We start from the raw sequence: 17,513 nt of genomic DNA, 5'->3' as shown, positions 1-17,513 counted from the left end.
CCATGTGGAAGACTAGAAATAGGTGTCTCCCTCGAATATACCCTCAAACATTCCCTCCAACTGCAGGGGTCCTAGAACTAACTCTCACCGTATTTTAGAGAGTTCTGGTGGAATAAAAGAAGTTTGCTTCTTGTTGGCCAGAGTGCCTTCAGCCCCTGTAAGTACCTTACTTTCCAGTCCACTTTCATCACCGTAGCTGCCCAGAGCAATCACACCTTGCTGAGCTGACAAAGGGAAGCCTGCTCCTCTCAGACACCATTTTCCCTGCTCGATTCCCTCCCCCTTGCAGCCCCCTTCCCCTTGCTAGATTTCCTCCTCTACAACTCTGCACAAGGAATGAGTCAGGGTCCCCATTCACCACGATGTGTGCCAGGGGACAGGCCAAGCACACAAGAAGGTTTTCATGGAACTCTTCTTTATGTAAAGGAAGAGAGCTAAACCCTAGTCAGAAGCCCAGGATGCTAGTAGACTTCATGAAATAAAACCCTTTGTCTTATTTCTTTGCATTCATTTCAGGGTCCAGACTCTAGATACCTCACATGTAAACTCTGCCAGTTGCAGAGAGTTCAGGCAAGCACTGCTCTCCTCTGGGGGCCTGCACTGCTGCTCTGGTGCATGGAAGGGGGTCGGCCTGCTCTGCTTGCGGGGCACATGCATGGAGGGGGCTCTCACCATCATCTGGTTTCCTCTAGCCCCAGCACCTCCAGGAGAGGCTGTCGCCAATATCTTCATCCCACTCCAGATATGCTGTCCGGGGCATGCTCCTAAAAACCAAGTACAACCTCACGGAGTGCTTCCAGCTGAGCCCTGGGTCATATGTCTTGGTCCCCTGGACGAGCAGAAAAGATGCTCAGTTCTTGCTCCGAGTCTTCCTAAAATTGCCAGATATTGACAGGTACAATTCCCAGGGATCTAAATGTTTCATTCTACTCAGTTATGTTGCAAAAATGCATTGCATCATTACATGCAGTACCTATGCCAAGTTTAGTGAGGGAGAGAGCAGGGGCCCTGCTCATGAGGGGCTCGCCATAAAAGGGGGACAAGGAAGTTTATGAACCAAAAACTGGACCACAAAGAGAATGAGCCATTGCTCCTACAGTGCAGAGTGGAGGGAAACATCCTGACTAGAGCTAGAGGAAGGCTTGTTGGAGAAGATGGCACTTGAGCTGGTCCTTTAAGGAAAAGCATAATTTAGACCCATAGGAATGGGGAGCTGGGGAAGTCAATGCACATGGAAGGAGAATCATGGCCAGCAGCAGGGAAGTGGATGTCCTCAGGACTTGATGGGGACTAAGTGATATCAGCCAAGGACAGGAAGCTGGTACATGTGGCACAAGGCAAATTGTCTGGAAGGTGGCCAGAACATGGGAGACACTGAGGGGACAGTCAAAAATGGGCCTGAAAGATGGAGTCTGATGATAGAAGGTCTAGAATGCCATGTTGGACAGTCAAGACTGGGCACAACAGGCACGCCTCCTGGGCAACTCTGCCCCTTGAGGTTTGAAGACCAGGCCACATGCACCCAAAAGGCTGGGCTTATTCCCTGATGCCACAGCTGCCTGCTCCAGCTCATCAGCCCATCAGGGTCTCCACTTGGGTTTTGGACAAGTGTCTGATGACTCCTAGCTGCCCTCCAAAGGCCACCTTGGAATGGTGGGCCAGCCATCATTCTCACACTTTGCCCCTGACTTTCTAGGAACTTGAACAGCAACATCGGCCTCGGAGAACAGAAGGTAGGTGTGTGCACTTCCAAGAACTTCTCTCTCCTTCCTTGCCTCACCACTGCCACTGAAAGCAGAAACACATTATGAGCCAGTGATAGCTTGAAAGCTAAGGCTGGAGGCAGGAGACCAGACCTCCAGGGCCAGGCTGGACCCAACCACCTTCCTCCCATGAACTTCAGGCTTTCTATTTCCCTGGAGGTTCTCTGCCACTACCAGGTGAAGCCTCTAACTCAGATCCCTGTGCCCTCGCCTCACTAGAAAAGTGGTTTCCTTCCCAGAAGTTTAATCTTGTCTATTTTCCCTTTGATCCAGGCAAGTCTTCCAGAACATGGTTCCCAAGAAAGCATTTTCCACAGATATGCTCAGCAGGTATAGTACCTAGCACCAAGGGAGTATACCAGGGACAGGTGCTGGAAAAGCCAGAGGGAGGGCATCAGGGTCTTATGGGAATACAGAGAGAAGAAATGACTCGATGGATCATTCTATCATCTCTTTCCCTGGATCAAATCCAGGACTGATCTGGCTGCCAAGCCCCTGCAGAGAAGGGGCACCCCACCCTCTGGTGACATTGGGAAAGTAGAGCCTAGAAAGGAGGGAGAGTGCATGTGCTTTTTTTTTTTTTTTTTTTTTAGCATTTTTTTGAAGATACATAGATCACAAAAAAATGTTACATTAAAAAACATAAAAGGTTCCCACAGACCCCACACCCCACCTTATCCCACCCCTCCCATATCAACAACCTCTTTCATCATTGTGGCACATTCATTGCATTTGGTGATTACATTTTGGAGCAACTGCTACACCACATGGATTATAGTTTGCATTGTAGTTTACACTCTCCCTCAGTACATTAAGTGGGTTATGGCAGGAAATATAATGTCTAGCATCTGTCCCTGAAATATAATTTAGGACAACTCCAAGTCCCAAAAATGCCCCCACATCACATCTCTTCTTCCCTCCCCCTGCCCTCAGCAATGACCGCAGCCACATGTGCTTTTAAATCTTTAAACAAGCACTTTGCATCATTCTGGGTCACCTCCCACCAACCTTGGCACTGTGCCTCCAGGAGCAGGCCAGCCTCAGAAATTGCCAACCATGTCCTCCTGCACAGCTGCCTCTGTGCACAGGTTTTCTTAGTGGTTTTCTAGAGAACTCCTTGACTTGTCAGGATAAATGTGGTGGCCAAGGGTTCTGCACAATGGGCCTTTCACTTAACAGTCTTGTTGGCGTGGGAAGGGGAAGGCGATAGAGATGCTCATGTCAAATGTACCCGGCTGCAGCCAGCCAGAGGGCTCATGGGGCAGTGGTGACAACAATGTAGCCCAAAGGGGAAGGATTCAAGCCTAGAGGAAAAGACAATGTGAAATGAAGTACATGGCTGGCATGAGGGTATGTTCACCAGCAGCAGCTGAGCATGGGTCACTTGAAATAGACATGAGCCCAGGAGTTAGGCCAACCAACATGGCTGAGATGGAAGCAGCTCACTCGATGTAAGATAAATCCTGCTGAGATGACTGTCTGAAGGCAGGGATGACATCATTTCATTCCTTGTCCCCAAAATCTGTTCTTGATACAGAAAAGGTGCTCCATCAATATCATTGAATGGAATTTGGTATCTCCAGAGCAGATACCCAAGCTAAGGTTAGCCACCATGATGTGTTCAGCAGGGCCTAAGCAGGACACCTGAGACCAAGCTCTCTTCAGGGGCAGGTGCTAAAATTTCACATATGGTCCATGCACCTGCACATCTAAATTTAAAAATGCAATTTGTTATATGACAAAATGGTACAAAATCCATAGTCAGGACTTTTCCAAACAATGACAAAGTACCCCTCACAAAAGGTGACCAGTAGCCTTTATGGGGCCTTTGTTGTATTAGAATAAGGCACAGATGCAGCTCGGTGCCAACTAGCCTGGCTGATAATTGGAGCCCAGGCTAGATTGCAGCCCATTTTCAACCCTTGGCCAGGCGCAGCTGAGCAGGGTCGGTGTGGCATCATTTTGCAGAATCTGCAATCCATCCTCAGAGGCTGGGTCCTCAAGATTCAAAGCAACATGACCATCCATGCTTTCACTGAGGCCTCCCTCTTCGGTTGATTTGATTGGACTTAAACCAACATCAGGGCATGCTGCTGCTGCTACAACATGAGCTGCCTCCACTAGCAGTAGAGGTAGTACAGGTGCTAGAATCCAGGGTCTGCCTGGGGAAGGAAGGACATGTGGACTCTGGGATAGGCCAGGTCCATCCAGCTGTCATTTATTCATTTGACATGCATTTACAGAGCTTCTAAACCACTCCAAGTACTATGTTAGGTTTTGGGAACACAAAAATGTCAGTCCGTGGACATCTTGTGCTGTGGTGGGGCTGGCAAGCACACAATTCTCTTTGGAAACTGTTTAAGTAATCATCATCCCCATTCCTCTCCTCATGACCTCCAGCATTTTCAGCTGGGTAGTGAGTGCAGGCTCCAGGTCAGGGGCCATCTTAGGGTGAGGGATATGGAGAAGGAAGAAGACACAATTGTGCCCCAATGTAGCTAATAATCTAGTTGGTGATTCCAGGTAGGAGTTCCTCATCTCCTTCTGAACTGATGTTCAAAGTACAGGGGGTCTTAACTTTTTTGTTCCACGGACCACTTAGTCAGGTGAAAACCACAGGCCCCTTCTCAGAATGTATCAGCAGATAACTTTCATGACCCTCAACATCAGCATGTCTGTATGTTTTTAAATTAAATTTTATAATTATTCGAAATTAATAAAAGCTCAAAGACCCCCTTAAATTTTTCCACAGACCCCTTGGGGGTCGGCAAACCCTGGTTAGGAACCCATGTTTTAAGGAGAAAAGTCAGCTGATGGTGGCACCCAGCTCTGATATTGCTGACTTCAACCTACCAGTGAGAGGCTGGAGGGCTGTCCTAAGACCAACCACAGACACTGGCAGGCTGTTTCCTCAGCGGCATCAGGAAGGGCCAGCCTTTGAGCTAAAGGATCCCGTGGGGCCCTGTAGGGCTGCTTTGCTTTCAGTTCAGGGCGGGGAGGCCGATGCTGGGAGAATGGACAGACACGGAGTGTTTGTCGTCTACTAAGAACAGCGGCTGGTTTACAGAGGACCCCTGAGGAGGCTCATGCTCCCCTGACCCCCACAGCCCCCCAGGCACCTGCTGAGCCCCCACGCCAGCTCCCTTGTACGAGCTTCTGCCCAGGGGGATCCACGTGGCCATGAAGGGAGCAGCTCCACCTCTGCACAAATGTCAAGAAGACCTGCCAGAAAGTTGCTCAGGGTCCCCAGTAGAAAACCTAACGCAGTTCACTCCTACAGAAGTTCCATGCCAGGAGGAGATCTCTCTCCCCTCAGCCTCAGTTGCTTCCTGTTACTAAGCCAAAGAAAGCCATGTGTTCCTTTTTTGCTTCAGAAGCTGGGAAGATTAATGCTAAGTTGCACTCACTTACCCAGCCTCAATTTCTAGTATTTTTATCTCACTTCACCCCAAATACACACACACACAGAGCAGACCTATTTTCTCTTCATCTCTTTCTGAAAGCAGAATGGAACTCACCTAAGATCTGAATTGATTTTTTTCAACAACACACATCCTGAGAGGCTCCCACATGCCAGGTGCAATGGGAGCAAGCAGACACAGTTCAGTCCAATCATGAATCAAGAGATAATTGTGGGACAGTCCACACCAGGTGTCAAAGGTCAGATGTCGGGCAGAGGTTGGCACGAAGTCTGCGTGCAGTTGAATAGGGCTTCCTGGAGGAGGCAGGCCCGGAATCCACCTGCTGTGGGAAAGTGGATGTTCCAGAGGCAGGCAGGTGCACCCCTGGGTCCCCAGTGGACACTCACCAGCTTTTCTCTCTTGTCTTGGGCAGTCGTCGGACCTGGGTGCCCCCCAGCTGCAGAGTCTGCTCAACCAGGAGTTCCTGAGAGGTAAGTTGTCCCTGCGGCCTGCTGGCCCAGCCTCACCCCACGGCCAAGCAGGGCTGGTGTCACCCGTCTGACACCCCAGTCCTGCCTGCTCCCCCCTCCCAGGGTCTCCAGGGGACACATTCTCCTTGGACGCGTGCCGGGGCCTCGTGGCTCTGATGGATGTATCCTTCACAGTCCCCCACCCCCCCAGTGCAATGCCAGGAGCCACCGCTCTGTGGGCTGCCCAGCCTCTCCCTCGCGATAGCTTCTCTTGGATCAGGCTCACAAAGCGCCTGGGATCCTGGGATTCTCCACTGACTCACTAACTCTCCAGAGCAACTGCAGCACCGTGACAACAACACCCATTGTGTGCCGAGACTTGTCTACTCACAAATACTGGTTTCCTTGTCATTCCTGCAACAACCCCTGTGACAAAGGAACGATTATCACATGATACAGGGGAAGAAACGGGGGTTCAGAGACGTTAAGTAATTGCCCGAATCACACAGCTAGTCAGGATTTGTGCCCGGATTTGAAGTTGGGGTTTTCAGCCTCGTGTCTCTATTCCGGTGGTCCCCTACACTGCCTCTGGGGGCCCAGGGGGAGCTGCTCTCCTTTCACCCCTCCCCTTAGCCCTAGGAGTCCTTGCTACTTGAATTCCGTATCAAGGAGCCCACCATTCCTTACAGATAGCAACCTCCAGAATTTGAAGAAAGCCCCTCAGTCTGCACTTCTGTTTCCTGCCATTGTCACCATTATGCAGATGAGGAGGGGGTGGGCAGTGCAGGGACTTCCTGCCTGGCTCCAAGTGCAGAGCCCAGACCCCAGCCCAGGGCGCCTGCCTGTGCTCAGGCCTCTCTCCAAGGACCCTCTCGGGGCGTGTGCGACCCCAGAACAGGACGCACCACCCCTTTCCCTCCTAACAAGGCTCGATTGGGAGTGCAAAGCTGCTGCTGGAGAAGGCGAGGGCTTTTAGATGAATCATAACTCAGGCCCTGCCTCTGCCGCCTGTGGTTTGGCATCAGTAGAGCCTCTCGTGCCCATCCATCCCCTGCAGGGGCATCAAGGGGCCCCAGGCAGCCCCACAACAAACCCCATAAGATCTGGGGCTCCCCCACCCCAGGGGCTCCTTCACAGTCATCTATCCCAGGGACTTCCCGGGGACTTAGCCCACAGCAGGGACTAAAATCCTGAAGAAATGAACAAACCAGCTAATGGCTGAATGAATGGCTGAATGAAGACCTATTCCAGAACATTCCAGGTCTTTCTTCACACCACCAGGGGCCCGGTCAGGCCAGGAAAGATCTCCAGCTCCCCCAGGTGGCCTCCTCGGCCACTCACCTGCTTGGAGGCAGTTCGCCTGGGAAACACTCCTGTGGGGCAGCTGTGCCGAGACCAAACTCAGGAGTCCAGTCAGTCCTGTGGCCCTTGCACGTGTAATCCAGGGCAGGTAACCGAGGCCAGGTCCAGCTTGCCAGGCTCCTCACCTGCCAGCTCCTCCAGGGCCTAGAGCTGGCTTGTTCCCCTTTCATTATTGTCACTGACCCATGTGTGAGGGCCCAGGGCAGGCTTTAGCACAGGGAGAACGTCCCAGCGCCCTCCTGCACACAGCCAGCACCTGTCTCCACGGCCTCTGGGTGCAATGACCCCCTCCTGCTCGCCCACCCCTCCCCTGCTGGGCGCACACTCCCCCTGGGAGCCTGTGTTCTAGGCTCTCCCTCCCCGCCCCCCTCGGGGCTTTCATTTCCTTCTGATTGTCCATTTGTCTTCGTAAAATAAACCTGTGCCAGGTCCCTTTCCCACGGGGCCGGGAGCCAGCAGGTGCAGGGTGAGGGTGGATGGTGGTGGACGCAGCTGCTCTGCCCATGGCCCGGCAGGCCTCCCCTCTGCACTGTCCCTTAGCCCTTAACCCTCCACCCAGCTGAAAGTGAACGGACGCCTGGACCTAGAGGAATTTGTGAGGCTGTGGAGGCGCCTTGTCGACTACCAGGTACATGGCGTGTTCTCCTCCCACACCCCGATCCAGTCCCCTTCAGCGAGTCCTGCCTGGGTGCTCCTCCCTGTGCCAGGCTGGGGCTAGAAGAGGAGGGAGCCTCACCCCCACCCTCAGGAGAGCGCAAGTCTCCTTTGGGAGGAGGAGCAGGCACAGGAGAAAGCCAAGGGCACGCCAGCACATGGCAGGAGGAGGGGGGAGGTCACAGTGAAGGCAGCAAAACCGCCAGATAGCACTTCCTGCTCCTTTCTCCCCCACCCGCTAGCCCACCTCATCCCTTCCAAGCCATCTGCCCTCAACAGGGTCTCCCTGTGGTTCTCAGGAACAAGGCCAAATCCCCCAGACGGGCACACGAGCCCCTCCGAGATAGGCCCCTAATTCTGATCCACAAGAAACCCTGTTCCTTCCTCCTCCTTGCTCCTTCTGGCCCTGACTCCCCCCACCCTTCTTACTTGCATGAATAATCCAAGGCAGGTCTCTAACCTCCCTGAATATCACAGTCCTCATCTGTAAAGTCGGGAAGATGACCGGGATCATAGTAAGAATTCAAAAGAGGAACAAAAGTCCCATGTAGGTGCCGGAGCTGCCTGTACAAGGGCCAGCTGCTCCTGCTCTTACACGTTGCACCTGCACGTGCACCCAGGCTGCAGTCCTCACCTGCTTGCGATGTTTTCTACGTGGCACGTTGTGCCAGGAACGCTCCTAAGCATTTTACAAATATTAACTCATTCATTCCTTACAACAAACTTGAGATAGACACTGTAAATAGCCTGATGCTAGATTTGGGGAAACTGAGCCTAAACAGAGCTTCTGAACAGGGGTTCATGAGCTTGAATTAAAATTCAAAAACACACTTTTCTTGTGGGGAAGTGCGGTCACCCCTCGGGCTGAAGTGTGGTTTGCTGGCCTGGCGGGGGAGCAGCCGCGGTAGGCCTATTCCAAACCGCTGCCCCCATAATAGGGTGGCTGGTCGGACTCACCGCCACCCCTGCAGGAAGCTCGGCATGGGCGCAGAGTGCCCTCGGGTCTCCCCTTCTCGGCAGCCATGCTTCCGCGGCCGCCCCTCCTCCCGGATGGCGCCACAAGATGCCTTGTGGGGCGGCACCCTTCTTCTTCTTTCTCCCTGCGCAGGCGCAGGGCGGAAAAATCCAGTCTGCCCTTTTCCCTCCCCCCCTCGACAGCAGCAACAGCCAGGCGTGGGCGGAAAAATCCAGTCTGCCCTTTTCCCTCCCCCCCGACAGCAGCAACAGCCAGGCGTGGGCGGAAAAATCCAGTCTGCCCTTTTCCCTCCCCCCCGACAGCAGCAACAGCCAGGCGTGGGTGGGAAACTCCAGTCTGCCCCCCACCCCAGCAACAGCAGCCACCAATCACTAAACCCTGCCACTTCCCCCAGCAACAGCAACAGCCAATCCCTAATCACTACCCCTCCCCCGTCCAGTACCGCCCACTGACCTTTCTCCGGCAACCAATCAGAACAGGGCGTGGCTTCGACCAATCAGCCTTCCCCAGCCCCTATAAAACTGTTGCCTCTCCCTCAATAAAGTGGACTTGCGTGTTTACCTTGTCTCCGCGGTAGTTCTTCTGCCGTGCGCCCTCCAGTCCTGAGAGCCCCCGACAAGGGCCTGGCCTCCCTTGTCCCCAGTTCGTCGCCTGCTTCTCCCGGCGACCCCTTCGTCGCCTGCTTCTCCGGGCGACCCCTTCGACACCAGCTTCGCTGGGCGACCCCGTCAGCCGAACCGCGCAACCCCTGTGAGACCGACCCCTCGTCCCAAGCGGGACCGACCCCTCGTCCAGAGCTGGACCGACCCCTCGTCCGCAGCCAGACCCCACCTCTACCGACCTAGCAAGCCGCCGCAGGGAAGTGTTGGTGCAGTTGTGATATTTTTATTTAATAATACACGGTATAGTGTGGACTTAGTAAGGGGTCCATGGTTTTCACCTGACTGGCAAATGAGTTGATGAAACAAACAAGGCTAAGAACCCTTGGCCTAGAGTGACGAAGTAACCCACCCAAGGTTCACTTCTTTTAAGTGACAGGGAGTGAAGTCCAGGGAGCTGGGCTGTAAAGTCCGTGCTTACCCGCCGCCCTGTGCGCATTCTCTAGACAGCTCTGCAGCTCCCTCGAAAGCAGCAGGACCTCTATGTGTCAGCCACAAGGCGCCCTCTAGGAGGTGGGGGAGGTAGGGAGAGCAGCAGGGGGAGGAGAAGTCACAGGGCTGGGGAGAAGAGGCCACAGCGCAGCCACGCAGACTGGTGGCCAGAAGGGCTGAGGCCGCCCCCGCCTCCCCAGCCCACAGCACCCCTGCCTCCTGCCCGGCCTTCCTCCCAGCTGGGGTCACCCAAATTTTAGTGGCGTAGCCTCCAGCCATGGAAAAGGGGTTTTCAGCACTTCCCCCTCCAGAATATCCTCTTAAAGGTGGGCAATGGGACTGACATGGGCTTCTTTTCCCATATCAGCGTGTTTTCCAGAAAATCCAGAAGAGTTCTGGATTTCTCCTGAGCTCGGATTTGTGGAAGGCCATAGAGAACACAGGTAAAGGTGGCGCTTGGAGCCGTGATGACTGGGGCCGTGTTGTATATGTGCATGTACATGTAGGTGTGAGTATGTGAGTGTGCATGTACAAGTGTGTGTGTGTGATGTGCTATGGGCAGGGCTGGAGCAGCAACACGGGCAGTCAGGAAAGAGAAGGGCAGAAGGTTCCACGTCCTCTGCTGTCTTACACTGACCTCTGAGGGTCTCCAGGGCTAAAGGCTCAGACACCGTCCTGCCCCCTGACTTCCTGTGCGGGGTCAGTTTTCCTAATTGCCTTTTCTCCCCGGCACAGCTGTAATTGTGAGATCCTGGCATCGCAGGATTGATACCCTCCCCAAAACTGAGCTCCCTTGGGGATGCTGCCATCTCGGCCTCTGGGCCACCAGGGTTAACCCCACTGGCAGATGGACGCTCTCTCTATACTGAGGGTTTCAGGGCTAAATTAAATCAAATGGCTTCTGTCTGCTTCAAGTAGGAAACAGCGTTGGGTCCTGGGATGTGATAATTATACCTTAGGGTACAAAGTGCTTCATAGTTCATGGAGAGCTTCTACTCACATCATCTCATTTGATGTCTCCAGTACCCTGTGACCTGGAAAGGGCAGGAATCACTGTCTCTACTGTGCTAATGCGGAAAAGGGATCACAAAAGGTTAAGTGAGGAAACTGCCACCTTCCTTGATAAACTGTAAACTCACATTCTTCTGGGTTCATGGTGGAAGGAGAGTCTCCTTAGTTCTCCTTCCTGTGGCCCCTGGCCCTGAGAGGGGGTAGGAGCCCAGAACTGCTGCTCTCCTCCAGCCTAGACTCTCCCCTCATTTATTAGTAGCATAGAGCTCTGGCTCTCAACTTAGCTGCTTCAGAATCCCCTGGAGGGCTTGACAAAATGCAGATTGCTGGGCCCCACAGCCCCAAAGTTTCTGATTGGGCCCAAGAATCTGCATTTGTAACCTGTTCCCCCGTGACGCTGATGCTGCTGGTCTGAAGACCACATTTTGAGCATCTTGGCTAGCCAGTTAGAGGTGGAATCTTTAGGGAGACCTCAGTAATGACTCCAGGGCAAGAAAAGGAGGAAAAAAAGAGAATAGTTGAGAGCTCACTTGCAAGCCTTCAGGGACCGGGCAGGTAACTTAAAGGGAAGATGGAGCTGACTGTAAGAAAATAGGCATCTCAGGAATGTGCCAAGTTGGCGAGTGCACGCTCTGCCCAAAGGCCTTCAGATGCACTAAAGAAGCCAAAGGTGACTCTGGGTGACATGGGTCCACAGACTACCAAGCCTGGCCCCCTGGCAGATGGTGTGGCTTGCAGGGTTGGCTTGCTCACCAGAGTGGGCAGGGCTGCTCCTCTGCCAACATGCAGGTGGCCCTCTGTGGTTGGTGCCTCATAACAAGATGTGCAAGATGACAAGGCCCAAATGGGGCAAGAGGCCTATCTCCCACCCAGGGGAAGCCACCTTCTGAGATTTGGTCTCCTCTCTGAGGACCAGCCTCTTCCCTGGATGCCCAGCTCTAGGACTGTTGTCCCTCCTCCAGAGACCATGCCCATCCACACTGACAGTTCCCATATATCAGACCCACAAACTGTCATGGAGAGTGGGGAGCAAGTTTGTTTCACAAGGTCACCATCAGAGAGGGGCCTGGCAGAGGCAGGGTGGGAGCCAAATTCAGGTGTCCTGGCACTTGCCCTCCCACATGGGAATTATCAGATGGTTGTGAAGGAGGATGTGTCCTCAGAAGAACAGTCAGTGCCTTGAGTGCCTTGAGGTGGTCTATGGCTGAACATTTGGAAGAGTTACTGGGCCCCAGCAGCCAATAAAAAGGAAAAGACACTGAAGTGGATTGGACTGGCCAACACGCCATCTGAGTAGGGTGGGGTGGTGGGAATACCACTAGGCTCTGCGCACAGAGGAGCTGGCCAGGAGCACCAGGCCTACTCCCAGCTCCTCCTCGCTCACAAACTCATCCTGTGGCCCCAGACTTCCTTGCAGGGATCTCTGTCAGCAAGGAGTTGCTGGAACTCATGTCCCTCCGGTACAGTGACAGCGCCGGCAGGGTCAGCTTCCCCAGCCTGGTCTGCTTCCTGATTCGGCTTGAAACCATGGCAAGTAAGTGTCACCTGGGAGGGGGCTTGAAATACTGACATCTTGGGAATCTGCTCGGTGTCCAAAGAACACAGGAGGGGACCAGGAACCCACTCCTGCCCTCCTGCCCCAACCCCAGGCAAGACCTGGCTGGTGGGGTGGGCCTGGATCCTGCTTGAGGAGCCCTCACCCCAAGACAAGACCCAGCCCACCAGAGCTCTAAGTAAAACAGAAGGTGTGTATTCCCAGCCTCCTGTGCCAGCCCCTTCCCTCCCCAGCATGTCCCCCTACTCCAGCCTCACTTCCTCAGGCCCTATCTAGCTTTCTCTCAGGAACAGGGTTAATTTAAACCAGCGGTGTCCCCTCTCCTGTTTGTGCTATAGGTTAAAGCTACTCTTCAGTTGGCAATGGAAGGTTTGAGTATCTGCTGAAGGAATTTCACACACAAGTGAACAGTTGGGGACAGGAAGTCTTTCCAATTGCTTCAAAAATCCCACTATGTAGGCCAGAGGCTTTCATACTTTTTGGCAACAAAAGGCTTTGTTTCACATGAAATCTGATGTTAAAACCCCAGGCCCTAAGGTGGCTCACAGGAGCTACTTTGGTGAGGTAGAGCTGGGCCCACGGAGAGTGAGGAGCTGCTTCAGTGGGAATCCCCACGTTTGCCTTTATCTTCACACGGCCCTGCTCTGCCTGCCCTGACCTGCCTGATTCCCACTCAATCAACCCTTTCCTTCTTTACTCCAGAGACTTTCCGCAACCTCTCCCAGGATGGAATCGGACTCTACCTGACAGAAATGGAGGTGAGGCACTTCCCCTCCCTGGGAAGATACAGCCCCAGGCCTTCTTTCCTGATCTGATTATTCCAGGGGAATTTTTCTCCCTGAGGATATCGAGCATTCTGTCAAAGGCCAGCCAAGCTGCTGGCCCCCTGCCTCCAATTACTACCTTTGTATATTGCTGGGTGCCAAGGCTGCTCTAGGAGCTTGGCAGACAGATTTTATTTTTTTTCCAATAGCTTAATAAAGCAGAGGATTGTGTGAGAGTCATAAATCTGAGAGGGAACTGAAGAACAGCCCGCAGAGCTCCCTGTACATTAAACTTACTTCCACTGAGTTTTAGAAAGCACCTCCTGACCCAGCCAGCTAGTTGACCTCAGAAATACTTAGCTCTCACTCCTTGGCTTTTCAGGGAGTAGCATGAGAGATGCTGTGTGGGGGAACTGAGACCTACTTCTTGGGTTGGAATTAGCTGGAAATTGGTGATGAGACCAAGCTGAAATCTTTCAGGGGAGAGTGTGCTCTTTGCCTTGCTTGGTATTAAGCTAATAAGCTTAAAATACTGGTTATAATGATGACACTTTTTTCTTAGTGGATGAACCTGGTCATGTACACCTAACACAAAAAGTAGAGAAGATCCACAGTCCAGGTAAGACACTGCTTTCAACTCATCTCTCCTAGCAGCAGGAGTCCATCTCTCCTCCAGGAACTTGGCACAAGACTCGCTCCAGGAGTTACAGAGCCCTCATCCCTGTGAGTGAAGGCTCAGCTGCTCAGGGGCCCTTGGGATCAGCCAATGTGCAGATTTCATCAGGCAGTGTGGACCATTGGGCAGTTGTGGAGGGGTGTGACCTCAAAGTCATGAATGAGCGATTTCAAATCCTTAATCAGTTCTGAAGGCAATCATGTGTCCCAGGAAGGTCAATGTTTGGGGCAATGGAACTGATCAGCCTTCAGGACGTGGTTGATACCTAGAAGGGGGATTGTTGGGTCTCATGGTAACTCTTTGTGTAGTATTTGCCAAATTACTTTCAAATCAGATGCACCATTTTACATTCCCATCAGCAACAAATGAAGGGTCCAATTTCTCCACATCCTTGTCAGCACTTGTTATCATCCATATTTTAGATTTTAACCTTCCTAGATGGTAAGAAGCAATATGTTATTTTGGTTTTGATTTATATTTCTCTGATTACTAATGATGAACATCCTTTCGTGTGCTTTTTGGCTGTTTATACAACTTCTTTGGAGAAAAGTTTATTTAAATAATTTGTCAATTTTTAAATTGGGTTATCTTTTAATATTGAGTTAAAGTGTTCTTTATATATTCTAGATACAAATCCCTTATCAGATGTATGATTTGCAAAACGTTTCTCTCATTCTGTGCATTGTCTTTTGACTTTCTTTAGGGAATATAATTTGCAGCATATAAACTTTTAATTTTTATGAGTTTCAGTTTATCTGTTTTCCACATCATTTGTGCTTTTTGCACAAAAGTGCTGTTGCCTAGCCCAAGGTTATTGAGATTTATTGATGGATTTCCTTCTAAGAGTTGTGTAGTTTATCTCTTACATTTAGGTACTTTATATATTTTGAGTTAATTTTTTGTGCATGGTGTGAGAAAGAGGTTCAACTTCATTTTTTGCATGTGGGTATCCAGTTGTCCCAGCATTATTTGCTAAACAGACTATGCTTTCACAGTTTGTTGTCTTGCCACCCTTGAAGAATACAATTTACCATAATGTAAGGCTTTATTTCTGGACTTTCAATTCTGTTTTATTGATCTATAAGTCTATCCTTAACCTTGTGCCAATAATACACTGTCTTGACTACTATAGCATTGTAGAAATTTTTGAAACCTGGAAGTACAAGTTCTCCAAACATGTTTTTTCTTCAAGATTGTTTCAGGGTTCCTTGCATTTCCATATGAATTTCAGGATCAGCTTGTCACTTTATGAAAACAGGGAGGTGGAAATTTGATACTGAATGTGTTATATCTGTAAATCAATTTGGGGAGTATAGCCATTGTTTTAGTTAGCTAGTCTGTGGCAAGCAGACACCATTTAAGGGGTTGGCTTTTAACAGTTGGAATTTATTAACTTACAAGCTTATTTTTTCAAGACTGAGATAACTGTTCACAATCAAGGCACCATCAGGAGATGTTTCCTCCCTGAAGAATGACTTCCAGTGACCCTGGACTCCTCTCTCACATGACAAGACACATATTGGTGTCTGCTAGTCTCTCCCCTCTCCTCTGCTTTCCGTTACTTTCAGCTTCTTGCTGCGGTGAACTTTCTCTTTGTCTGAATGCCATTCTCTTATAAAGGACTCTAGTAAAGGACTATGACCTACCCTTAATGAGGTGGATCACATCTTAAGATCCTACTCATCAAAAAATCCTACTTACAGGACAAGGCAGGGCAAGATGGCGTCTGAGTAAGTGCACCTTATGGCTTCTCCTGTGAAGAGGTGGCTGAGTGGGTTGGAGTCTTGCCAGATTGGGCTGTCTTGGGGCTTGCAGGTCGCAGGGTGTGTGGACATTGATTTGGAGAGAGAGTGGCAGAGGTGGTGCTTGCTAAAGTGAACTTAGCCAACAACAAGGAAATAGAATAAGAAGAACAAAGTGACAAAGAGAAGACTTAACATGCATGCAAAAACAATAACTAATTAAACTCCAAACTAGACTAAGAAGCTAAGCAACTGACTAAACCTGTCAAGATGAAATGATGACCAAAAAGCAACAAAAAACTACAAGCCAATAATCAGGAAAACATGCTCCAATCCAGTGAACAAACTAAAAACCAGGTAGAGGAGCAGAACATCAAACAAGTAATTAAAGATCTCAAAACATATATTAGGGACCATTTTGATGAGGTGAAGGAAGAGATTAAGAATATGAAGATAACAATTGGAGAGAATACAGAAGAAATTGCAATCATACACAAAAATATAACGGATATGATGGTGATAAACAGTACAATTCAAGAAATCAAAAATACACTCTCAGCAAATAACAGCAGACTCGAAGAGGCAGCAGAGAGATTAAGTGATGTGGAAGACCGTACATGTGAAATCAAACAGATGGTAGAACTGGTCAATAAAAAGATAGAAAAAATCCAGCAGGGGCTTAGGGACCTGAATGACAATGCAAAATGTGCAAACATACATATTACAGGCATCCCAGAAGGAGAAGAGAAGGGAAAGGGGACAGAAGGAGTGTTGGAGGAAATAATGGCTGAAAACTTCCCAAACCTATTGAGGGAGATGGGTGTACATGTCCAAGAAGCACAATGCACACCAAACACCATAAATCCCAACAGGCCCACCCCAAGACAGCAAGAGAAAAGAGAACTGTCACATACAAGGGAGGCTCCATAAGATTAAGTGCTGATTTCTCATCTGAAATCATGGAGGCAAGAAGGCAGTGGTATAACATAGTCAAGGTACTAAAAGAAAAAAATTTCCAACCGAGAATACTATATCCAGCAAAATTAGCGTTCAAAAATAATGGAGAGTTCAAAATATTCACAGATAAACAGAAACTAAGAGAGTATGCCAACAGGAATCCTGCACTTCAAGAAATACTAAAGGGAGTTCTGCAGGAAGAAATAAAAAAACAAGAGAGACAGAGTTGGAGGAGAGTGTAAGAGCAACTAAAAGATAAAAACAGAAAAAGAAAATCAAACAGAATATGATGAACACAAATCTAAAGAAAATATGGCTAATATAAGTAATTCCTTGAAAGTAATAACACTGAATGTCAATGGATTAAACTCACCTGTCAAGAGACTCAGACTGGAAGATTGGATAAGGAAATAGGACCCATCTATATGCTGTCTGCAAGAAACACATCTTAGACCCAGGGATTCAAGGAGGTTAAAAGTGAATGGCTGGAAAACAATCTTACAAGCAAACAATAACCAAAAAAGGGCAGGAGTAGCTATATTAATATCAGACAAAATAGATTTTAAATGCAAAACAATTGTGATAGACAAAGATGGGCACTAAATATTAGTGAAAGGGATAATCTTTCAAGAAAGAACAATCATAAATATTTATGCTCCTAACAAGGGTGCGTCCAAATATGTGAGGCAAACACTAGAAAAACTGAGTGAAGGAATAGGTGACTCTACAATTATAATGGGGGACTTTAATATACCACTATCAACTTTGGACAGAACATCTCAAAAGAGAATCAATAAAGAAACAAAGATTTTGAAGAATATATTAGAGGAGCTGGAACTAATAGACATATACAGAACATTATACCCAAATACAGCAAGATATACATTCTTCTCAAGTGCACACGGGTCATTCTCCAAGATAGACCACATGCTAGGCCACAGAAAAAGTCTCAATGAATTCAGAAAGATAGAAATCATACAAAATAATTTCTCTGACCACAGTGGAGTGAAGCTGGAAATCTGCAAGGGCCAGAGACTCAGATTTAGCACCAAGATTTGGAAATTGAACAACACACTCTTAAAAAAACAGTG

General features: G+C 49.7%; 1 protein-coding gene across 1 annotated transcript in view; it reads left to right on the top strand.

Moving 5' to 3' along the window:
• LOC101431607 (calpain-13-like) overlaps positions 1-13,636 on the top strand; it is a 52,948-nt gene extending 39,312 nt beyond the window's left edge. The window contains exons 12-21 of the mRNA XM_058278206.2: positions 743-895; positions 1,697-1,733; positions 2,037-2,093; positions 5,598-5,655; positions 5,758-5,816; positions 7,556-7,624; positions 10,085-10,160; positions 12,134-12,262; positions 12,986-13,041; positions 13,610-13,636. Of these exons, the coding sequence (XP_058134189.1) occupies positions 743-895; positions 1,697-1,733; positions 2,037-2,093; positions 5,598-5,655; positions 5,758-5,816; positions 7,556-7,624; positions 10,085-10,160; positions 12,134-12,262; positions 12,986-13,041; positions 13,610-13,636 (721 nt within the window). The remainder of the gene's footprint in view (positions 1-742; positions 896-1,696; positions 1,734-2,036; positions 2,094-5,597; positions 5,656-5,757; positions 5,817-7,555; positions 7,625-10,084; positions 10,161-12,133; positions 12,263-12,985; positions 13,042-13,609) is intronic.
• The last annotated feature ends 3,877 nt before the right edge of the window (positions 13,637-17,513 follow it).

This window comes from Dasypus novemcinctus, chromosome 17 (assembly GCF_030445035.2).
Source record: "Dasypus novemcinctus isolate mDasNov1 chromosome 17, mDasNov1.1.hap2, whole genome shotgun sequence".
In the NCBI taxonomy this organism is placed as follows: domain Eukaryota; kingdom Metazoa; phylum Chordata; class Mammalia; order Cingulata; family Dasypodidae; genus Dasypus; species Dasypus novemcinctus.
The sequence above is the reverse complement of the archived record's forward strand: the minus strand, read 5'-3'. Positions and strand labels throughout refer to the sequence as shown.